The sequence below is a fragment of the Rhinopithecus roxellana genome, chromosome 2, assembly GCF_007565055.1.
Source record: "Rhinopithecus roxellana isolate Shanxi Qingling chromosome 2, ASM756505v1, whole genome shotgun sequence".
NCBI classification, from domain to species: domain Eukaryota; kingdom Metazoa; phylum Chordata; class Mammalia; order Primates; family Cercopithecidae; genus Rhinopithecus; species Rhinopithecus roxellana.
Window position 1 is genome coordinate 102,288,326 of NC_044550.1, and position 25,818 is coordinate 102,314,143.

At 36.3% G+C, this 25,818-nt stretch overlaps 1 protein-coding gene across 2 annotated transcripts in view; it reads left to right on the forward strand.

The window, feature by feature from the left end:
* The window catches only part of GALNTL6 (polypeptide N-acetylgalactosaminyltransferase like 6), a 1,271,092-nt gene that overhangs the window by 219,700 nt on the left and 1,025,574 nt on the right, over nt 1-25,818 (forward strand). Inside the window, exon 1 of one of the 2 annotated variants that reach the window (XM_010364000.1) lies at nt 6,772-6,858. The exons of the other annotated variant lie outside the window; for it this stretch is intronic. Coding sequence (XP_010362302.1) covers nt 6,772-6,858 — 87 coding nt within the window. Of the gene's footprint in view, nt 1-6,771; nt 6,859-25,818 lie in introns of those variants that run through there. 2 annotated transcript variants of the gene reach the window in all.

A 25,818-nucleotide genomic window follows, 5' to 3' on the forward strand; every position in this document is an offset into this window, starting at 1 on the left:
ACTGATATTTCATGTTTTCCTCAATAGAAAAATATCTCCATATTTATAGGCAGTTAATAAACCAAATGTAGGTCATTTGGAAATTCACATTAAAGTTTAATTATTGCACACTGTACAATAGAACTAAAAAAAAAAAGAAAATAAAAACTAAACAAATTCCTCCTATCTAACTGAGATACGATATACTTTGACCATCTTGTCCTCATTCCCCTGGTCACACTTCTGTCTCTGTAATCACCATTGTTCTCTCTGCTTCTATGAGTTCGATTGTTTTAGATTGTTTAGATGTAAGTGAGAACTTGTGTTGTCTTATTGTGCCAGCTTATCTCACTTAGTATAATGTTCTCCAATACCATCCATGTCTTGCAAATGACAAAATTTTCCGCTTTTTTAAGGCAGAATACTATTTCATAGTGTATATATACCACATTTTTATGATCATTTCATTCATTGATGGACATTTGATTCCATAATTGATTGAGTTGATTTCAATCAATTGAATTGGTTGATTGCATAATTGAGTTGATTCCATAACTTGGCTGCTGTGGATGATGTTGCAATAAACACGGGATTACAAATATTTCTTTGATATATTTATTTTAACTCTTTTGGGTAAATACCCAGAAGTGAGATGTTAAATCATATGGTAATTCTAATTTTAGTTTATTATCATTATACTTTAAGTTCTGCAGTACATGTGCACAACACACAGGTTTGTTACATAGGTACACATGTGTCATGTTGGTTTGCTGCACCCATCAACTCATCATTAACATTAGGTATTTCTGAAGAAATTCCATATAGCTTCCCATAAGATCTGTACTAATTTACATTTTCACTAGTTGTATACAAGGGTTCCCTTTTCTCAACATTATCACTGACACTTGCTATCTTTTGTCTTTTTTATAAAACCCACTCTGAAAAGTGTGAGATAATATCTCTTCATGGCTTTAATTTACATTTATCAAATGATCAACCATGTTTTTAAAAATATATCTGCTGGCCATTTGTGTATCTTCTTGTGAGAAATGTCTATTCAGGTCCCTTGTCATATTAAAATTGGGTTTCTTTGCTGTTGAGTTATGTGAGTTTCTTATATATTTTGTATGTTTACCCCTTATCAAATGTATGGCTAAAATATTCTCTCCCAATCTTTAGATTGTCTCTTTGCTCTATTAATTATTTTCTTTGCAATGCAGAAGCTTTTCAAGTTGATGTAATTTCCTTTGTCTATTTTTGTTTTTATTGCCAGCCCGACCATCTACTTTATGTTATATATTTACTTTTTCAAACATGACAACTAATCTTGCCATTTTTTCAGAGACATATATTCAGAGACATCAGGGGATGAGGTTCTACATTCTGAGATTTTCTTTGAGAAAACTCCCATTAATTCTTGTGAAATAAAGGAGAAAATGATTGCTTACTGAAACAAACTAACTTGCTGAAAATAAACATCTACTTTCCTTCAAACCTTGCACTCACTTCCTTTAATTGACCCAATTGCTGCCACTTTGGCCTCCCCACGCTCCCCGCGCTCTGTGTTGATTCCCTGGGAAGGTTGCATTGAGGCAGTGGCTCTCAAATCTAAATTTTCCATTCAGTTTTACTCTCTATTAGTTGAAACAGACAACACCATCTCCTCACTAAAGATATATGCTACAGAAGTATACAAACAGGTCCTGGAGCCTAGGGCATTCATTAAAATAGAAATACCATAAACATTTATTATATCAGAAATGGGAGACTGCACACCACTGGCCGAACAACAGATGTGTCAAAATGATGCATTAGTTGAATTTTGCCGTGCTTTCCTCTTCCTTTTCTACCTGAGAACAAAGCAACGTACTAGTTAGAAAAAGTAAAATAAAATAAATTCAGAGACTGAGTTGCAGAGTAAATGATATCAAAACTCTCTGCAGATTTAATAAAAGTAAATTGCTAGAGGTCATTACTTTTCATGTTTATTGATTTTTGCAGTCAATATCATTATTAACTAGTGGAGAAAAAGATTTATCATGAAGTTCCAAAATACAGAGTTAAAGGAAGAGGAAAGTTCAGGTAGTTCTCTATTTAAGGAAACATTGTACTCACGAACTATTATCAAAAAACAAAGAATTGATAGTCAACGTTTTTTTAAAAAAGGTTTTCTATAGTCATGAAAAAGTATAGATTGTGTAAAAGAAGGTTGTGCTTATTTTTAAAAATTAATATTGTATTATTGTGTTAATATAAAAATTTAAATGAAGCAAAAATGAGTAAAACATTTTTTCCACTTGAGTATACCAATTTATATTTTCTACTACTGTTCTTCAGATTCCTGAAGCCCCCTAATAACCTAATAGCAGTGTTACTAACAACATTGCAAACTCCTTGTATAAACTCCACAAAGACAGGAAACTTGTTTATCTTTCTCTTATCTTCACAGTGCCTGGCATATCATAGAATCAATAAATATTCTTGAATGAAGGAAGAACCAGCAAGTTTCAATGTAATTTTGAAGGGACTAAGTCATCAACTGAGGGGAATAACTTGGGTGAACCGACGGGAATAATATCCTTTTGCTATAATATCCCATTACTATGCTAATGTTTCAGTGCAAAAGAAGCCAAGATGAAGAGACCAAACTCCATGAACTTAAAAAATGGATTTATAGATACAGAATATCCAGAAGTCAAAACTTAAACTTTCTGATATGTCCAGAACTATTTCAGGTTAAATTTTTGATTCTATTCCTGCATCTCTGAAGCAAAACTCATAAGCACAGCTATTTGAACAAAATATCTGCTAATCTAAGCCATTTTCCCTCAGTCACCACAGAAGGCTATAATCATAGATGGTACTTATGAGTCAATGATTCCTTCAAATGGTTTAGTTATCAATAAAACCATCAAATGGACTGTTTCCCATAAACTTGGATGAAAAGTATTATACATATTATATTATGTGACATTAAAATATTGTTTTCATGAACTAAAATTCGTCTTAAATGTAACAAATGTAAAATTTGTATATTTTGAAATAATAACCAATCTGTTTTAAAATTTCCCACTGAAAAGTTTTTCATTTTTTATTTTATTTATTTATTTATTTTTGTCACACTGTCAGAAGCATTGTTGCAGCCCCATGCCAAGCACTAACTGCACGCAGAGCACAATGCTCCAATTTGCATCCTCCAAAAAAAGACAGCTCAACCAGACTTAATGTATTTTGGCTGGCAATTTGTATGCCTGGTCTCTGCCCAATATACTTTAGTTTGAAAGAGCCAAGCTATAAAGCCTAGAATGATAGTTTATAATTGGAAGCTTGATAGAGTTGTTTCCACTGCTATTTTATCAGCTCCAGCAGTAGCGCAATTTGTTTCTTAAAGAGATGGGAGTGTTACTTGTGGACAGAAGAATAATAGTGGGTTTTACAATGATTATTTTGGAGAAGTCATCTTTTCTACCTTCTGCAAATGCTATAGTATTTTTAGGTTATTTTATAATTTGTGTATAATCATAAATTATATATTTCTTTGTGGGTCTAGTTTGCTTTGTAAAATACTGGGACTTCATGAAACCAGTTTTTTATATTAAGCATTCACAAGAAGTAAACTTCAGTTAACTTTGTTCTCTTCATTAGGAACTTTCCCTGCATACACTTGCCTGGAGGGAGATTACTGAACAAAAAGAAACAGCAGAGAGATTTTGCCCACTTCTTATCTTCATTAAACTCCTGCCCACATGCCATTAGATTATCCTTTTTACCTTTTATAAAATAGTAATTGTCAATTACTTTACATTTTCTTTTATATTTAACTCTTTTGGATATTCTTAAATTATTACACAGAAAACTTAGTTTATCAGTAACAAGCCATATAATCACAGAATTGCACATAGAAGTTTTACCAGCTACAATATCACGGGTGGAAAGATTGAATTCTATTTTACGTGGCTTCTCAAGACCACGTTTATTCTCAAATGTAGAAAATGTACTCTTGCCAACTCAAGGTAACGTAAGTATTTCTAATAAAAAAATGCAGGCTCAGTCAGGTGCAGTGGCTCACGCCTGTAATACCAGCACTTTGGGAGGCCAAGGCAGGTGGATCACCTGAGGTCAGGAGTTTGAGATGAACTTGGCCAACATGGTGGAACCCCGTCTCTACTAAAAATACAAAAGTTAGCCTGGTGTGGTGGTGGGTGCCTGTAATTCCAGCTACTCAGGAGGCTGAGGTAGGAGAATTGCTTGAACCCAGGAGACAGAGGTTACAGTGAGCCGAGATCATGCCATTGCACTACAGCCTGGGTGACAAGAGTGAAACTCCATCTAAAAAAAAAGAAAAGAAAAGAAAAGAAAAAAAAATGCAGGCTCTATAGAGTAAATTTTCAATCAAATATAGATATTTTTCCTACTTTTACTCTCCTTCATTTTCTGGCTGGCAGGCTGGACTTTAGTAGTGGTGACTTTGGTTTTATTCCCTCAGAATTAGTCCCTGAGCCTACGATGTTACCAAACTAAACTGGGGTAGGCTCACTGGGCCAGTAAGGCCAAATACCCACACCAAGGTTTGCAGCAGGAGAAAGGAAAGCATTTATTTGCAGGGCACCAAGAAAGGATAATCAGGCAGTTAAGGCTTAAGTCCCAACTTCCCCAATGGCTTTCAGGTAAGGGTTTTCTTAAGGGCAAGTGTAAATTTCAGGAAAGCAGAAGTTACAGGCAAAATCATAAATCAATACATAGAGGTTACACAATGTTTGGCCTAAGGTCATATGTAGATTTGAAGTTCATCTGATTTCCAGTTGGTTAAAAAAGAGAAGCTTTGTTTAAAAATTTGGAGTGGGCATAAAAGAACTTTAGCTTGTGGCTCCTGGATGTGGCTTCCTCCAGGCCCTTCAGGAAAAAATGTAGAACAAAGAACATAAGTGATCTGAGTTTAGTCCTTAGCATCCCCATTTGGTGTGGATCCAGATTTCAGCAAAACAACTCAGGGATGTTTGTTACCTTTAGTTTCCAACTTTGTTGCCTATTGTTTTGAAAAATTATTACCTTCTTGCTTATCAAGTTCCTTATATACTTTTCCAGGCTAGCTAGGTCCCTGGAAGAAACTCAAGATTTTTCTTTAATTCTATGTTTGGGTGGGCCCACAGGCCAAGAGGGGTCCCTGCTCCCTCTCAATGATTCAAGTAAGAATAATTTATCTGGAAAATGAACTTAGGAAATACTGGGAAAGAAATGAGGAAATAAGACGGAATGCTAGTTAAGAAAGTATGGTTATCGTCAAGGTTACTAATGTGTATAATGAATTTATTCTTGCTGGGGTATTCTTGGAATTTGTAACAAGGCACCTCATAGGTTTCTTCCTGAAACCTAAGAGTAGGAGTATTTATGATGCACTGTCATCAATCTTGGCAAAGGCAGATTGTTAGTGAAGCAGGAGAGCTCCCTGACCCCTCTACAGGATGTGTGACAGGGATGTGGCTTGTGTGTTCAGCACCATGCACTCAAATCTCTTACAGGAAGGGGAGCATGCAGACAGGCATGTGCAAGAGCTGAGGTGAGTGTTTTGGGGCTCCGTCTCCTTGGTAACATTTAGGGGTGGATACCTATGATTTCCAAAGCCCAAGTGGGAGTGTGTTACAGTGCATTCTTCTAGCTTTGCTGTCCACAGACAGCTTAAGTGTTAACCAGCTCAGTGCCCTCTTGATACCCAGGTCCTTATCTGCCATCCAGGAAGAATCATGTCACACACGGACTTGAAGGATAAATTCAGGGATCTTATTAAGTGGTGTAGGTGGCTCTCAGTGGGATGGATGGGGAACTGGAAAGGGGATGGAGTGGGAAGATGATCTTCCCCTGGAGTTTGGCTATCCAGTGGCTGATCTCTTCTCTGATCATCCCCAGCCAGACTCCTTTTGGCATTCAGACGTCCCGTTCCTTTTCTTCTTGCCTTCTCTACCACGCTGTTCTGCCATTCTTATGCTCTTCTGTTCATCTCCTCGTAGGTTCTGGAGCCTGGGGTCTGAGGTTTATATGGGCACAGGATAGGGGAGCATGGCAGGCCAAAAGGCAACTTTTGGGCATGAAAACAGGAATGCTCATTCCCAATTAGTGCCATGGGTTTCCAGACTTGCAGGTGGGGCCTTTGCCAGGGAACCACTCTTTTGTACCCATTATTTCCCTGTCTCCTGTCCATATAATTAGTTTTCTGACACCCTGGGAACTGACAAAGTAAATCAAAGCTTTGGGCAAAAGGGTGTATAGAGTCAACCTTTCAAGCACTGATAGGGCTCTGGGGCTACACTCTCTGCCTCTAGCCTCTCCCTTACCAGCACTGTCATACAGCTTAATATGGTGATCCTGACTCCTCTGCAGCCATCTAGGAGATGAAATATTGCCTCTAAACTTTTATTTTACTAATAGCTTGTTTTCACTTTGCAAGTGTATTCACCTATGACCGCTTAGATATTAAAAAAACAAAAAATTTGGACTCTGAAAAAAGGATCCTTACATATAATTTCAGAAGCACTGCCTTAGAGGGCTTCTAGTTCTGGTCTTATATCCCAGTCATGGAAACGGAGCATTCGCAATTTTATATTATTTCAGTAGAGCCTCAGAACAGAGAGGATGTAGGACATGTACCACATTTCCCTGGGAAGAGCTCAGGGACACCATGAGCTTATTTAGAGATGAACTTGAACACACCCTTGAAGACCTATGCACATCTTCACCTCCTTAATAGTAACCACAAACTCCAGATGGGCTGTCTACCCCAACCCATTCACCAGCCAGATGAGAGCCAAGTTCAGAGCAGGAACTGGCCACCAGAGGAATCCAAGCATTAGTGCAGACCACAGAGTGCATGAGCTGGTTTATCAGGTAACCCGTAAAAAGCAAAGGGCTGCAGTGCAGATCAAGACAAGATAGGGTGGTTCATCTCATGGATGCTTGTCGTTGAATCAGGACTTTAGGGTCACGTAGTGTCACCATCATCTCTTTCTTTTGTGATCACTTTTGCCCAGGGTAGACAAGGTTAGCTTTACTATCACTTTGTATTTGGAATCGATTCAACCTGACTTCCTACAGAGCTTTAAGCTCTGATATTTGAAGTCAAAGTTTTGGTATTCAGAAAACCTTTTATCTCATGAAGTTTTCCTATTTCACTGTCTCTACAAGTATAAACAGATATACATATTCACCCATATTCTCTCTCACACACAATTGTATTTGCTTTAAAACAAAACAAAACAACAACAACAACAACAACAAAACTAAGTTATACGTGCCCTTTCTCTTCAAAACAATAGTTACATGAAGTTGTGGTTGCTGCCGGAACGTCAGGGGACAGGGAATGAGTACCAGGCAGCACAATGAAAGAAAACTTAAATAATATTCAAGACTTATGCAGTGACATGTAAATAGGAGAAAAATAAAATACAAATAAACACAACTAAGGCTGATTTTAAGATAAATGAACTCAGGTGTAATTACCATTTTCATTAGATACCTAAACATATTTTTACCTGGAATAAGAATCTGAATACCAAATTTTAGTGATGAGAATTTCATAATTTCTGAATCATATTTTATGTGAAAAGATTTTGAGGATTTCTTTGAAACCAGACATGGTGTTTTTTTTAAAAAAAAAAAAAAAACACAATAATATAGGGGATCAACAGGAGAAGCAGGTGCTATCCCCAGTCATTATAGTCAACTTAATAAATACTCTGCACACAGACTCCAAAACCTATGAGCATTGATCCAAAAGAAAAATCATTAAGGTGAGGATAGAGGTAGCCATTCTCTTGAAAGCTGCTTCCTTTAGTGCCTGTGGTGTTGGCATAAATAGCTCAAAGCTGTCTGGAATTAATTCTTTTCTAAAGGGACTGCTGAAAAAGACAGGAACATGTGTTCTTGGCAGAAAAACAAAGGGTTTTACAGTACCTCAGTATTTATCCCACTACAAGCCAACTTAGTGCATTATATTAATATCAAAATTGTCCCTCTACAACTGGGGAGGAAGTTTCTAGCTGCTGACAAAATTTTCCATACACTTTAATCAGAAGGAAACAAATGAGCTGTGTCTATGTGTATGGTGTGCGTGTATGCATGCATGCACATATTTTGTGTGTCTGTGTACCTGAGTGTATATGAACATGGACTATTTTTTACAGGAATGGGTCCCCTAGCAAAGGAGGCAAGACTTTTCAATTTTATCTTTTGAAGTTATGTAAATTTTTATAATAAATAACATATATCCATGGGATGAATAAAAACTAAAATAATCACAAATTACGAATTTCTAAATCAAAGTACAATTGTATTTACAAAACAAAATCCAAAATTAATATACATATTCTAAAATATTTTCATAGTTAAGGAAAATGTTATTTGTTCATGTTGAGAAATACATTTGGCTTATAGAGTCCAGGAGGCTTTCTAAAGTTAGAAATCTTTCTTTCTAACTCTACACTTTAACATATTTAGAGATACTTCATGAGAAATATGATATTCATATTTAATTTTTCTATTAATATTATAATTAATGTTTGATAATGGTAACTCCAATATATTGCAATAACGTTAGATATTAGAGTCATTCTTATCACACACATATTTTTATAACAGGGTTTTCAATCAAGGGTCAAAGAATCACAATTCAAATAGAAATAATTTAAAGGGCACTTTTTATATTTTACATACTTTATTTAGACGAATTAAACATGAACATTGTCTTAGTTTATTTAGGTTGCTATAATGAAATTAGTGGAATGGCTTATAAGCAACAGACACCTGTCACAGCTCTGGAGGCTGGGAAGTCTAAGATCAAGGCTTCCAACAGGTTCAATGTCTGGTGAAATCCCACTTTCTGGGTCATAGATCAGAGATCTTCTGATTGTGTTTTCACAAGTTGGAAAGTGCCTCTTTTATAAGGGCATTAATCTTGTTCATAAGAACTCCACTCTCATGGTCAAACCACTTCTCAAAATCTTCATCTCCAAATATTATAACATTGAGGGTTACGTTTCAACATAAGAATTTTGAGGGAATATAAACATTCAGTTTAAAATACAAAAATAACCATATACAATAGTATAAAGGAAGCCTAAATAATGATTCTTGTCAAACTCATATTGTCCAACTGCTGAACTTTGAAACAAATGACAAGTAGTGCCTTTTCATTAATGATCAAAAGAAAGTTGTTATTTCTGTTTCTTGATCCAAACATTTTGATAATGGGAACGAATTATTACAACTTAAAGTTGAAGAGTTTGTGTAAGAAACTTCGACTGTCTCAATGTGTCATTCAAATAGGAACTAAGAGATACCCAAACCTTAGTATTCAGCTTTTCTCCTTATGGGTCCAGACCATTAGAACTAAATGCATGGAAACACACCCAAATGGAAGACAGAATCTCACTTTATTATTTGCTGAATGAGGGGCTTATAACTTATTCTGTGGGGTTTTCTGGCAAAATAAAAAGGAAACAAATAAACCACTAAGTAGAGAAAATTTCCCCTGCTTTCCTTCTTCTTATTCTGAGATGGCCAGTTCTCAGAGCAGCCTCCTCTCCCTTTCAGATGTAGGCAGAAAGTGAAATACAAGGGAAGAATTTTAAGAGAGGGTGGGCGTTTGGTTGTATTAAAATTGTGGAATATTCTGGAACTAAAAACTCTCCTAATGCTTCATGGCTGCATATCTCGCTTTCTAACAATTTTCTTGAAGTAAATGGAGCTCTTTTCTTAAAAAGTAGGAAATTTAGAAAAGTACAATTTCACTGTGGTTGTTACACATTTGAAAAATCCCAAAATAGGCCTCTTTGGTAAAAATTGGATTGGAGAATGTGATCTGTGCCTAGAAATCAAATTGGGACTTCAATTTTTTCTCCCACCCTTTTCCCAAATCCAAGATGGGAAGAAGTCCAGAGCAAATCCAAAGTCCGTTTAGTCAACCAGATGTTGTAAATGGGAAAACCTGCTAGGCTTTAAGCTGAGCTCTGCCTAAGCAGCTCCTCTGGGGTGGGGTGAATTTGAGAGCCCCATCTGACACATGACAGACTAGTAACACTCACTGATAGAATGGAATTTTGACAACTTCTGAGTTACTGTGGCACAGTTATCAGGGTTCTTCTTAGCCAGATTGGTCTATACTTTTAGATTTCACAGAAACGATCTACAATTGAATTCTAGCCCATCCAGAGGTTATTAAGCTTGGGGAAAAATGGACAGAATGTAATTGAATTCATCAATGATACTATGAAAAAAGCTGTCAGTTTTTTATGATGAAATATATAGCAGCAAAGCAAATTCAATACTTTGTCTACTGATAAAAGCAGTATTTTGTTCCCTAAAAGAGTATTTGGGAAACCAAGTATTCCAAAATAGTAGAAAAATTGCTGAGTGAAGATACCTATAAACAAAATGTGTTTATAAAATTTGCTATTAAGAATAACAGATTAACTTAAAATTCTGCCATTTAACCAAAAAAAATGCTGCCATTTAGCCATTTTATCACATATTTTTCACTTATATTGTTACATACTTGAACTTCTATTTTCTGCATAACATTGAAGTATGCATTTTATCATTTGACATCATGCTAAAGCATAATTTTATTTTCAGGGAAAGCCTTGAGGATATTATGTAAATAGTTGTATGGCATTCTTCCACATATACAAGTACCATAATCTATTAAAATATTTACTTTGTTGACCATTTAAGCTGTTAACATTCTTTTCTGCTGCTACAAAGAACTCTCTCCTGAGAATACTTGTATTTATATTTTTTCAATTTCAGATCATTTCTTAGAGTACATATAATAAATAAAATTACTTGGATCAGTCTATAAACATTTTTAAGACTCAATATACAGAATATACAATGTTTTAAAGTTTGCATCAATATTTATTTCCTTCTCTTGTGAAACTACTAAAATTAAGTATTATCAGGTTTTTAAACCTATGCTAATTCATCAAGCAAAGAAAAAGGATTATAGAAGTATTTTTAATAATATAGTTATTTAATTATAAATAAAATAAGCATTTTGACATATTTGTTTGCCATTTGTGGTTTATCTTTAGTGAACTGCTTATTTTAGTACTTTGGTTCATAGAAGCATCTTTTCATTTTATCAGTATGCAAAAAAATTATAGACTGTGTATCAATATTTCTCTTATTGTAAATATTCTCCTAGTTGATAGCATTATATTGTATGATGGTTTTATTTTTAAAACATTAAAAATATTTTAAATTATGGTTTTAAAATTAAAATATTTTAATGTTACAATATTTTTAATGAAGTACTTTAATGAAGTAAAATTTTTTCTTCTTTATAGTTTTGGTTTAGACTGTTATTTCAATCTTTAAAAGAATTTATTTTACAAGAACACAAACTTTTGCCTAATGTATATTACTTATTAACTTTAAACATTAATTGTTTTTGGCTGGGCATGGTGGCTTACACCTGTTATTCTAGCACTTTGGAAGGCTGAGGCAGACACATATCTTGAGACCAGTAGTTCACGATCAAACTGGACAACATGGTAGAAACCCTGTATGTACCAAAAAAAAAAAAAAAAAAAGAAATTAGTAGTGGTGCATGCGTATACTCCCGGCTACTCAACAGGCTGAGGTGGAAGGATCACTTGAGCCCAGAAGACAGAGATTGCTGAATATTTAGAAGGTGAGACTAGAAAAAATAGCTTAAAAAAAAAAAAGGGTAGGTCAAGCATTTTGGTCTCATGCCTGTGGTCCCTACTACTCAGGAGGCCAAAGCGGGAGGATCACTTGAGCCCAGGAATTCAAAATCAGCCCGGGCACCAGAGTGAGAGTTTGTCTCTACAAAAAGTAAAAAATAAAAATTAAAAAAAAAAACAAAACTGGGTGTGGTGGTGTACTCCTATAGTCCCAGCTACTCCAGAGGTTGAGACCGTAAGATCGCTTGAGCATGGGAGGTTAAGGCTGCAGTGAGGAGAGATTGCCCCACTGCACTCCAGCCTGGCGACACAGACCCTGTCTCAAAAAAAAAAAAAAAAAAAAAAAAAAAAAAAAAAAATATATATATATATATATATATATATATATATATATCAAGTTTTTATTCATCTGAAATTATACACTATGGGAATGTGAATTGTTCTCTTTGTGTGATAATCTTTCCATTGATTAATGTGGTGTTTTTAACATGGTTTATTATGTGGATACACACTTAGGAACATAGCTCTTTCCGGAGATAAATAATCTTTTCCATTTTTCTGCACATGTTTTTACTTTAGCATTAGTACCAAACTGACTTTATTTGTGTGCTTGTACTCCATGTTACACTACATGGCTATATAAATCACCAACTACACATTTTTGGGGTTTTTCGTTTTTGAGACAGGGCCTTGCTCTGAACAATCTGTCACCCAGGCTGAAGTGTTTTCTTGTTTTGTTTTGTTTTGTTGTAGAGACCAGTGCCCAGGCTGGTCTCAAACTCCTGGGTTCAAGTCATCTTCCTGTCTCCACCTCCCAAGTAGTTAGGACTACAGGTGTGAGCCACCATGCCTAACCTACACTTCTTCTTAAAAGCTATTTTTTCTAGTCTCACCTTCTAAATATTCTAAAAGTATTAAAGATAATTTTGATAAGTTGATTGAGACAGAATTAAATACATATATAAATTTCGAGAAAAGTAAGATCTCAAAAAATATGAACTTTCCCATCCAGACACAGAATACTTGTCTTCTTTGAATCAATTTTGTTTCCCTTCATTTCAACAAAGTTTTGCGGTTACCTTGGTTGTATTTTATTTTCACATTGATTTTTTTTCTTACATTTAAGAAGTGTTTTGTGTCTGTGTGTGTGCATGTGCACCTTCATGCGTGCACACCCACATGTTCTTACCTTTATTATTCTAGCACATTTTTCTAATTTATTCTCCTGATTTATTTTACATAATCGCCGAATAATATCTATACTTCTTTTCATATAGTTTGCCACTGCCTATTGCCATTCTGTTTATTTAGAGTCATTCATTTTTCCTCTAATTGAGCAGTTGCTTTTTTACAGTATAATGATCAAATGGCAATCTTACTTCCCTCTTTTTTCTCAGATTTCCAGAGCCTACTTTATTTTTCTGCATGCTTTAACTATATCTTATAAGTCTTCAAAAGGGAACACTTAGAAGACGGTGACTTGAGCATTTCTTTCTGATCATTTCTCTCTTCCAATTTATTATTTTTACATCCCAGCCACTAAAATAATTAAAATTTTCTATTGAGATGTATACAAACATCCCATTGCATCTGAATCTTGGGAGAGAAAGTGTAGGTATCAGGGCATCTTTTGTTGCAATTGAGAGACAATCAAGAAATCAAGTTTTGGAAAGAAGTGTGTCTATCTACCATGCTTGTGCAAGTAAGCAGATTTCTGAGTTGCCTAGAAGATAGATCATCTCCCTGGAGAAAGAATCTTTTTTTTTTTTTTTTTTTTTTTTTTTTAAACCATATTTATTTATTTATTTATTTATTTTTTATTTTTTTTTTTTTATTATACTTTAAGTTCTAGGGTACATGTGCATAACGTGCAGGTTTGTTACATATGTACACTTATGCCATGTTGGTGTGCTGCACCCATCAACTCGTCAGCACCCATCAATTCATCATTTATATCATGTATAACTCCCCAATGCAATCCCTCCCTCCTCCCCCCTCCCCCCTCCCCATGATAGGCCCCAGTGCGTGATGTTCCCCTTCCCGAGTCCAAGTGATCTCATTGTTCAGTTCCCACCTATGAGTGAGAACATGCGGTGTTTGGTTTTCTGTTCTTGTGATAGTTTGCTAAGAATGATGGTTTCCAGCTGCATCCATGTCCCTACAAAGGACGCAAACTCATCCTTTTTTATGGCTGCATAGTACTCCATGGTGTATATGTGCCACATTTTCTTAATCCAGTCTGTCACAGATGGACATTTGGGTTGATTCCAAGTCTTTGCTATTGTGAATAGTGCCGCAATAAACATACGTGTGCATGTGTCTTTGTAGTAGAATAATTTCCATCTGATCTTTGACAAACCTGAGAGAAACAAGAAATGGGGAAAGGATTCCCTATTTAATAAATGGTGCTGGGAAAATTGGCTAGCCATAAGTAGAAAGCTGAAACTGGATCCTTTCCTTACCCCTTATACGAAGATTAATTCAAGATGGATTAGAGACTTAAATGTTAGACCTAATACCATAAAAACCCTAGAAGAAAATCTAGGTAGTACCATTCAGGACATAGGCATGGGCAAGGACTTCATGTCTAAAACACCAAAAGCAACGGCAGCAAAAGCAAAAATTGACAAATGGGATCTAATTAAACTAAAGAGCTTTTGCACAGCAAAAGAAACTACCATCAGAGTGAACAGGCAACCTACAGAATGGGAGAAAATTTTTGCAATCTACTCATCTGACAAAGGGCTAATATCCAGAATCTACAAAGAACTCAAACAAATATACGAGAAAAAAACAAACAACCCCATCAAAAAGTGGGGAAAGGATATGAACAGACATTTCTCAAAAGAAGATATTCATACAGCCAACAGACACATGAAAAAATGCTCATCGTCACTCGCCATCAGAGAAATGCAAATCAAAACCACAATGAGATACCATCTCACACCAGTTAGAATGGCAATCATTAAGAAGTCAGGAAACAACAGGTGTTGGAGAGGATGTGGAGAAATAGGAACACTTTTACACTGTTGGTGGGATTGTAAACTAGTTCAACCATTATGGAAAACAGTATGGCAATTCCTCAAGGATCTAGAACTAGATGTACCATATGACCCAGCCATCCCACTACTGGGTATATACCCAAAGGATTATAAATTATTCTACTACAGAGAAAGAATCTTTTGGAAAAAGAAAGGGGGTTTGCTTCTTCTCTCTTACTCTGTGTTCTCTATGAGAAGGAAGCTGTTTGTTCTGATTCAGATAGAATAAGAGGAAGCAGTTGTGTTGGTTGAAGCCCCCCTCTCCTGGCTTGCTTCTGGGAGCAGAGAGAGCTCCTGGGACATTTTTAAATAGTGAGGTCCCAGATTTTCAATTCCATTGTCAGTAGGTGACTAAAGAAGACATCATATTTCGATCTGCCAAGGCCTATGTGCTCATACTTGACATTACAATGTAATTCAAATGGTCGATGGCATCTCACAATGACACAGAGAAATAAAAATAATTGAAAATTTGGAAGAATCCTGTGACTTGAAAGAGAAGAGTTTAATAACTTGAACAGTTGTCTAATATAAACACATGAATGAGGGCAAGAATGTAAGAAAATGTAAGTAGGAAATATAAGTAAGGAGTTTTAAAGAGATTTAACACAACAAAAAAGATATTTTGGAGCCTGAAAAAAAAAGTCATGATTCTTAGATTTTAAAAATATTTAAATGTGAATTGGTTAAAAATGTCAGGAGTCAGATTATATTTAGATTGCAATACAAAGTGTGATTTTTACTCATGCTATGTTTATTTGAAGTTCTAGTCAAAAGTCAAGCCACTAGTAAGTGGTGGAAGTGACTAAAAAGCATATCTGTCATTGTCATAAGTCCATTTTCTTCTCTATTATATCATCTCCGAGATTTAAAATCAAAATGAGAGCCAGTTGCCAGTTTTAATGTGAGAGGGAAGGGAAATACAAAGGGCTCAGGCCTCCTAGGAAGCCCAGGAGGAGAGGGCTCAACAGAAGACAGTATAGGGAATTTGAATCCAGCTTCGCTTAACTAAAATTTGGCTCAGGTAGGAGTAAGTTACTTTTCCTAAAATGGGAAAAGCTCAATCACAAATAAAATGTTCTTTTTCTTTTTTTCTTCTAAGGATATCTAAGTAATTCACCAGGAGAGAAAAAATGTGTTACTTTGTGCCAAATTAATGCCATCTTTAACCTGAATTACCAAAACATGGACAAGTCTCAGAGAAAGAGGACATAGTTAAAAATTTAAGACAAAAACAATTCTATAAGTGCAAAATACAATAAAATATTTCTGTATATACACACATATATATGTTTACACATACATATACATATCTGCATATATATGCACACAAATATATATACATATGCACATACATACATGTATATGTGTATTCATTTATTGATAATGCATATGCGTGAAATATGTTAGAAATAATTGTATACTTAATTGCTCTATTTTCCTGTTTCTCTATTTTTGCGCATAACCAAAAAAATTTTAACATGTTCAGCTGATGATTTATCCTAGTCAATGATCCCCTATATTATCTGAATCTGCATGAAAAATAAAACGTTTTATTTCTCTAGGAAGCCAAAATATTTTGAAAAAAAAACAAATGAAAGTTATGTATTTTGGCATCAGAATACTTCTTATTGTCTTTTAAAGAAAGACACATAGAACAATTTAATTATAGAGTTGAGGTAGTTTTCTATGTATATAAGGCCCTCCAAACACACCCACTACCATTTCAGGCTGGCATTCAAAACATCACTTATTCACTACCCAGCATTCCATTTTGTTTGACTACATAGAAATAACATTTTTCTGCAGTGGATGTATCGCTAATATGTATAATGGAACTGCCTTACTTTGCAAAGCATTTCAAGGTCTTCCAGTTAATTTGACAGAAACTTATTCCATTATGTAAATAAAAATTACACCATATTACATGGGCTCTAAGGAAAACGACATATGCAGATTGCTATGCATAGATGCATAGAGCCATCATTAGGAATATGTTTGGCACTAATGTGGGAAAAAAACAACAATCTTTCTAATTAGCCATGAAGAAAATGTGCATACATACTAATATACTGGTAACAGTGATTACCTTAAACCAAGAAATCAGTTATTTTAAAAATTCATGTAACATTTTTTTTTTCTTTAAAAGACTATTTGTAATACTAATGGAAGTTTTCAGGTCTTTTTCTCTCTCTCTGTATTCTCTCTCTCTCTCTCTCTCTCTCTCTCTCTCTCTCTCTCTCTCTCTCTCTCTCTCTCCCTTCATCCTTTTCACCTTCTTTCAATCTGACTAGATAATATTTTAAAAATACATTTGTTTGGCCGGGCGCGGTGGCTCAAGCCTGTAATCCCAGCGCTTTGGGAGGCCGAGACAGGTGGATCACGAGGTCAGGAGATCGAGACCATCCTGGCTAGTAGAGACGGTGAAACCCCGTCTCTACTAAAAATACAAAAAAACTAGCCGGGCGAGGTGGCGGGCGCCTGTAGTCCCAGCTACTCCGGAGGCTGAGGCAGGAGAATGGCGTGAACCCGGGAGGCGGAGCTTGCAGTGAGCTGAGATCCGGCCACTGCACTCCAGCCCGGGCGACAGAGCGAGACTCCGTCTCAAAAAAAAAAAAAAAAAAAAAAAATACATTTGTTTAAAAAAATTCACCCAGTCTCCTCCTCTGGCAAGGGAGAAGGTTGTTTAATGAGGAGAAAAGATGCTTCACTGTCTAGTCCCCCAGTAGTTCATGTTGTATTGAGCTCAGCAGCCCTACTCATATATTGCACTTTCATTCTGTCATTCAAATGTTGCAAAATCCCCTCAAGCTCCTTTATTTGTCTAGGGAAAGAAAAGAACTATTTTGGTCATATCATTTCAAAATGTCTTGTCACCTGAAAATCTTGATAAAAGGCATTTAAAATGTCCCAGAAAGGCCAAATATGTGCTTGTATTATTTATTTCAGTTTTTACAATGCCAGAATTTAATTTTTCTCTTAATTAAACTTTGGGTTTTTTTTCTCTGTTACCTACCCATTGTATACTAACTTAACTTCTCTAATAAACAAGCTCCATGATTTTAAGTTGTATTGGTTTAGGAGATGGCTTGATTTGTCTTAGACTAAAACACTTGAATTTACAAACTTGCTGCTTCCAAGTCTATCCACCCCGAACGGTCTCAAACTCACCATCTCTTAAGGACTTAGCATACGCCAACATTGCACTGTAAATGCTTTGGAATCTGTTATTTACCACTCGTTCCCTGCTTTTGAGCTTGGTATTTTTACCCACTTTTTTTTTTTCTTTTTGAGACAGAGTCTTGCTCTTGCTGCACAAGCTGGAGTGCAATGGCACAATCTCGGCTCACTGCAACCTCTGCCCCCAGGGTCAAACGATTCTCCTGCCTCAGCCTTCTGAGTAGCTAGGACTACAGGTGCACACCACCATGCCCAGCTAATTTTTGTATTTTATTTTAGTAGAGACAGGGTTTTGCCATGTTGGCCAGGGTGGTCTTGAATTCCTGACCTCATGATCTGCCCACCTTGGCCTCCCAAAGTGCTGGGATTACAGGCATAAGCCACTACGCCCACCCTCCACATTTTCTAAGTAAGAATACTGAGAGAGAAATTTAATAATGTGTTTAATGTCACACGGTCTAGAAACAGACCGAATACAAATCAAATGTCTGTCTCTCCAGTAAACCATTACAAAATACCAACTCACCAATTTTATTGCTATGAAATAAGCTCAATTGTGATAATATTTATATTTTTATAAGACTACTGTTTCTTACTGCCTTACCTTTCCCCAACCCCATGTCCTCAAAACACACACATGTATTTTCTCCCTTCTAGAAAGTCACATCTCTTAAAAGTAAAGAAATAAAATGAAAGAAGGTTGGTCGTGAATTAAGGGCTATCGATAAAATTTCAAAGCAATAAATAACTATTGTGGCTACATCCAAAATCAGCATTCCAAAACACGTTTCAACACAGCATGTCACATTTTAAAAAATGCAACTCTAGGATATAACCACATTTTTCATATGACTGAAATCACATGGCCTTTTGCCCCATGCTCCACGAAGCACTGATGTGTACAGAGAGGGGAAAAATATGCGGCAGTTCTAGACCTCTGAAGCTCCTGCCAAGTTCCCCATCAGAGAGACTATGAGTAACCCTCCGCTACCTGGCTTCATAATTCATCACTCTATCTCCTTTCTGCTTCCTTTGCTACCTGGGAGAAAAGCAATGTAAAATTTAATAAGTTGAATAAAAGTTATTTTCCCCACCATCTGTATGGGTTCTGGTAGTGTGCCTTGCAAACTACTTTTAGTTACTAGGAGCAATGTAATACCTAAACCCTGCCTACCAGCTGTTGGCACCAGAGTAAGTCTAAGAAGTTCTTGAGCAGCCAAAATTTCCTCTCATTTCCCACTGCTGTGAAGTCCTTTTATGCATCTCAGTGCCTTCCACCCTTGGAAAACTCTGCAGGGGAAGGACAATGTAGCTGAATATCTGTGAAGGCTAGTGTAAACACAAGCACTTTGCTTCACTTTCTTCAATTAGCTTGCCCAAATTCAGAAGGAAAGAGTAGTTTCTCAGTATAATCTTTCACATTCATGTTTCAAAATAATAAGTCTCATCAGCCTCATAAAATTAAAGGCTGCCATAATTAGCTAAAACATGACTGATTTGTATTTTTTTCTCATTTAAAGATGTTTATATTCTACATGTTTATAGAATATCACAGATTTTTCCCTAAAACTGAGTTATTTCTAGTTTTTTCTATAACTACATTTTTGAAAAAACTTTTTTTGGCTTTTTTTTTTTTTGGTTTTGTTTTCTAAATGTATATGACTCTAAACAAAGTGATTTGCAAAACCCTCCGTTGCAATTAAAGAAGACACTCTTTATGCTTTGTCATTAAAAACAATTGTTTATTGACCCAAAGTAACTACTTAAAGCAGGTCCCATTCCTCAATTCAGTCTGTTCTTCTGAATGCTACAGACAATGAGTAAAGCCTTTTAGTGTCTCTCCTGGGTGGTACAAATGCAGTTGTGTTAGCTTCACTTATACATTGGGCTTTCTAAACTTTATATCATTTTAATTGTTCTTATTTGGACTCTCTCCAATTTAACAAGACATTTTTAAAATATGTGCTTGAAAAATGCACATGATAATGTTCTCCTGAAAAAAATAAACTCTCCTATCCTTTATGTAATACTTCTGCTATACATTCACATATGAGCCACAATTTGCCTCGTGCCTGAAGCATTACATTGCAAATTTATGTTAAATGAGCGGCCCACTATCTAAATCCTTCTGCAGGATTATTTCATTTTCTTCATTGACTAGTTTATATAATGGTTCTGTCTTTCCAAATAAAGTTACTCCTTTTTGAAACACATATGACTGATCCAAGCCTATCCCAGGATCTTTGGTGATATCACGTGCTAAATATAAACCCTTGATTCAAATATTGGCCATATTAAATTTTGTAGACATTGTAGTCAGATCATCCGAGAACATCTAGGCTAATTGTATTGCCTTCGATTGATTTTATTTTTTGTTTTTCTGTTTGTTTCTCTCCTTCATTTGTTTAAAGATAGTGACAACCAAGTCAACATTATGATTATTTGGCCTTTGGTGCCATCTGCCTATACTGCTGCATCAATTTTGACATGAACCATTATAGTTAATGTCTGGAATAGTGTACGCTTGAAGTCAGACTCTTTAGAACTTTGAGACAAATTAGTTTTCAAAAGTGTATTCTAGGTCATAGACAATTTTGATTGTCTGTACACAAACCTTTCTTGTGTCACACATTTGAGACGTGGGAGGCAGGGGGAGGTTAGTGGTGCTTTGAATATATGTTTAAATTCCAAGAGCAGTGTTCTGACCTAGAATGGGTACGATGTTCAAAAATCCTTAAGATAGGGTTTTTGAAGGACTAAACTCAAATAGGAAATTGTGGTACGTGGATATGGGATCGTCCCCTCCTTGTCATTCAATTTGGGCACAGTTGATATCACCTCTTTTCAACTTTGAGATCTGGTTAGAAATCAGATGGGTTTATTCTCCCTCCTTGCCACAATATCAATTTAACAATCCCAGACAAAATATAAAAGTTTGTGCCTTTTCTTCACCTCCAGGAGGTCCCATCAGCATCCATATTTGGCCTATTGATTGTGGCCATGTGAAAAAACAATAATCACTATCTTTCAAGATAAACATCTCATAAGAAAATAACATGAAAAAATATTTTAGTAAGTTTTATAAATTTTTTTCTAGCAAATCTTCATGCTGTTATGTTAGAAGTGGTCATAAGCATTCCTAGTTCATCAAAAAAACACCATTTGAGTTTCCTCAGTCAGCAGGCTTGACCATTAAATGTAATTTAAAATATCTTAGAGTTGGTGTTATTTTCAGTCCCATTATATCAGCAGTCCTCAACCTTTCTGGCACCAGGAACTGGTTTCTAGGAAGATGATTTTGATAGGGTGGCGGTTAGGGGGGATAGTTTCAAGATAAAACTGCTTCACCTCAGATTATTAGGCATTAGATTCTCATAAGGAGTGTGCAACCTAGATCCCTCACCTGTGCAGTTCACAATAGGGTTTGTGCTCCTATGAGACTCTAATGCCACCACTGATCTGAAAGGAGGCGGAGCTCAGGCCATAATGCTCTCTTGCCCACTACTACCTCCTACTGTGTTGCACATTTCCTAACAGGCCACAGGCTGGAACCTGTCCACAGCCCGGTACCTGTCCACAGCCCAGGGGTTGGCGACCCCTGCACTGTATTACTCCAACCTGAAAAATACTTGAAATTCCCAATTCAAATGTAACATCGTATGTAGGAAATATATTTTGCTTGCAGTCTTTGTAGGCTTTGACCTCCAGTACTGAATTTAAAACCAAAAAAAAAAAAAAAAAAGACTAATATTTTTTAGAGTAGTTTTAGGTTTTCACAACAAAATTAAGAGGAAGGTACAGAGATTTCCCACATGCCCTTCTTTCTCCATATATGCATAACTGTATTAGTCCATTCTCATGCTGCTATGAAGAAATACCACACTGGCTAATTTATAAAGAAAAGTACTTTAATTGATTCACAGTTCCGCATGGCTGGCGAGGGTCCAGGAAACTTAACAATCATGGCGGAAGGCACCTTTTCACAGGGAGGCAGAAGAGAGGATTAGTATCTAGCGAAGGGGGAAGCCTCTTATACAAGCGTCAGATCTGGTGAGAACTCACTCACTATCATGAGAACAGCATGGGGGAAACCGCCCCCATAATTCAGTTATCTCCATCTGGTCCCACCCTTGACACGTGACACAATTCCCACCCTTGACACGTGACACAATTTGGGTGGGGACACGGAGCCAAACAACACCAATAACCTCCTTCATTATCAACATCCCCCACAAGATACATTTGTTACAGTTGATGAGCCTACCTTGACACATGATTATCACCCGAAGTCCATAGTTTACAGCAGGGTTCACTCTTGATGTTGTGCATTCAATGAGTTTGGATAAATAAAAACTGACATATACCCACTATTATAGTATCATACAGAGTACTTTTACTGCCCTAAAAATCCTCAGTACTGTGCCTATTCATATCGCTCCCTACTCCCAACTCCTGGAAGCCACTGATACTTTTACTATCTCCATAGTTTTGCTTTTTCCAGAATGTCATATTTTCTGAATCATATAGTATGTAACTTTTTCAGCTTGCCTTCTTTCTCTTAGTAATATGTATTTATATTTCCTCCATGTCTTTTCATGACTTTCTTTGCTTTAGTTAAGATAAATCTCAAAGCAGCTAAGTTTCTATTTCTTTGCTTGTGAGGCTGTACTGTAGCTTACGTGTTTACTGAATCTTGTAATTATGTCTGATCTGGACTTTATTTATTTATTTTTATTTCCTGCTATGGAGTGGAAGATCTGCTGCTTGACTTCAGGATTAGTGAAGAGCTAATCTGAGTTTTAGTGATACATGAACTCATCTCAAGATTTCTCTGTAGAATGGCAGTGCCTCAGTCCTCTGGAAACATCTACAGATAGTGTCCCCCTATTGCATCTGAACACTACACTTATCATTTTGACAGAACATGACATTTGGACCTTTATCATTCCCTAATGACGTTACTAAGACTAGTTTTTCTTTTTTCCCAAATGTTTTTGCTCTCTTCTAATCCACTTACACACTCTTATAAATGTGAACCACTTCTTTCTCCCTAACCTTTACCTATATTTTCAACTGATAACCTGCCTCACACTTCACAGAGAAAAGACAAGCGATTGAATGAAAACTTTTTGGACTTCTCCCTACCAGGACTATCCGTGAAAGTGTGGATAGACCTGTCTGCCTGCCTTCCTTCTTACCATAAAGGATGATGTGTCTCAGATTTTAACAGTGGTTAATCTCTCCCCTTTCACCATTTTTCTCAAATTCCACCTTTTCTGCTTAAGGATTTTGCTGTTATGATTTGTCTCTTCCTCTCTCACTTGATCAGTTAGAGCATACATTCTAAACTCTTTCCAACTCTAGTATTTCCTACTTTAAAAGGCAGAATAAAACAAAGAATCATTTTTTTGCTACTATACACAACTACAGGGCTCCAGTCTTCTCTACTGGTCCATCTTCCTCTGTCAGTTTTCTAAATATTGAAGTGACCCAAAACTTTATTCTCAGCATCTCTCCTCTACTCTCCTCTTTCCTTTACTTTACTTCTTTCTGTTTTTTTCCTATCTGCATACGCTCTGCTTCAGTGATTTTCTCTAATTCTTTACCTATAGATCTCATCTTTACAGAATGACTCTCAAATTTGCAATTATAGCTCAGATTTCCCAGCAGACCATCAGATGTGTAGGTAGCCATCTACTTGGCCTCTGTACTTGGACATCTAATTAGGAATTCAAACTTAGAGTGGTCAAAGCAGATGTCTTAATGTCCATCCCATCCCGCTCTTATCCCTAGCAACGTTGTTCAGGCCAAAAATATAGGAATCATTTTTAATTTCCATATTTCATAGGTCTATTACCTAAATATCCAACTTTAACTTTCACTGTTACCCACACAATGGGTGGGTTCTATCCTTTGGTGAGTGACAGTCCAATGATCACAACCAAGGAAAATTTAACAAGGAGATTTTATTACTTGTAACAAGTAAGGAGGGCACCCAAGTTAGCTCCTAAAGCAGTGCCTTCCTCACCAAAGGTGAAAACAGAGGTTTCACTGGGCCAATTCGCTGAATCATTGCAGGTAGAAGGGGAGTAAAGGCAGCAGAGGCACAGTCACTATTCATGCTTGTTCATACTTTCCATGTACAGAAAATGGTGAAGAAGTTCCTCTAGGGTGGGGGTGTTAGTAAGGTAATGCTGAGTTAACCAAAGTTTATCTCCAACTCTGACATCTCTAGATCCAACAGGTTTTTTTGTTTGTTTGTTTTTCTTGGACTGTGCTTCTTCCTGGAACTTTTGAAACCACAAAATCTCAGGATACAACAATTACAAGTGGGCATATTTATACAGTGTGTACCTGAAAACCCAGGGTGGGGGTTACCTCACCAACACCACCTCTGAAACATGTTCTGAAAGTGTCTACTATTTTTCCTCCTCACTATCCGCACCCTCACTCGAGTTACTTCTACTACTTTGCCTTCTCTAATAGCTTCTTAATGAACTATAGTAGCTTCCCTGCTTTATATGTTCCAAACATATTCTATCAGTCTCAGAATGAAATCTAAGCACCATGCTTGCTGCATGATCTGCTTTCTGGCTTCTGTCTGATGTTATCGCATAATGTTCTCTTTCTTAAGTTCTATGTTCTAATCTCCATTTTATAGAACATGCTGATCTGGTTCTTGCATTCAGGCCTCTGCATTCACTGTTTCCTCTCTCTAAATTAGAATGTTCTTCTTTGCCCTACAAGTCCTGTGAATGTCTATCTCCTCCTATGACAGGACTTTCCCCCACTTTAATTCTCAGGACTTTACTTCCTTCAGTCATTCTTTATTCCATCACTCTAGTTTGTTCATTTTTACTTATTAATAGACACCATATGAATTTGCTTAATAATCTGCCCAGCCCTCTCCTTTATATTATAAATTCCATTTCGGCAGTGGCTTTGTTAGTCTTCCTCACTCCTGTATGCACAGCAGTTAGTAAAGATACTTTTGTGAAAGAATAAATGAAATTCTTTTACCCTTGAACATATAGACGTCATTGAAGTCTTCTATCTTCATTCCCTAACATGGATATTTTACAAGGAGCATCTTTTAGCAGACTTTGTAAGCAGTTTGGTGCCTGCATTCTTGTTCTGACTTTGTTCATTCATCTCTTTTGGCAGCACAAATCAGGGACAAGGAATCCCTCGTCTCCTCCTGTAGAAATGTCAGGTTTGGTTTGGTCATCATCCACAGATTTTTCTTGATTCCGGCACACACAGATGGGCTAATGGGCCTCCTGCAGAGACTCAGCAGAAATTCTCCCTTCCAGCTGGAGACTGAAGAACACTGGCTTAAATGAGGAGAAATCCCTGACAATGTTATCACTAGATAAACTTTTATCCTGAATATGCAATTTTTGTCCTATGTATTGATAACCTAGGTCATTCAAGAGGATTAATGTCTGTCTGCCATATTCCATCAGCATTCAAGAACAATTCTTAAAACCAGTTAATAGTGGCACTAAAATTCATTCATCCAGCATTCAGCATAGAAGAGATTCTTTAAAATTAACAAATTAATTATAAATATATGCAGTGTATATATATATATGTATGTGTGTACATAAATATGTGTGTGTATATATAACATATATATATATATATATATCCTAAATTTCCTCATACATAATATCTGACAACATTTGTGTAATTTCTGCAGGAACAAGGATGCCATAAATGGTGCTACACACCTCATCCACAAAATTCCACTTAGAAGATTTGATATTTGCCTTGAGTTATTTAATCATTCCATAGTAGTTGAAAATCTACTCTATGGCAGGCACAGTCCTGGGTGCCAGAATCTGATATGAACAGACAAGGAAACACACCTGCTTTCCTAGTTGTCTGGGGAAAGGTATAATAGGGAAATAAGCCAGTAC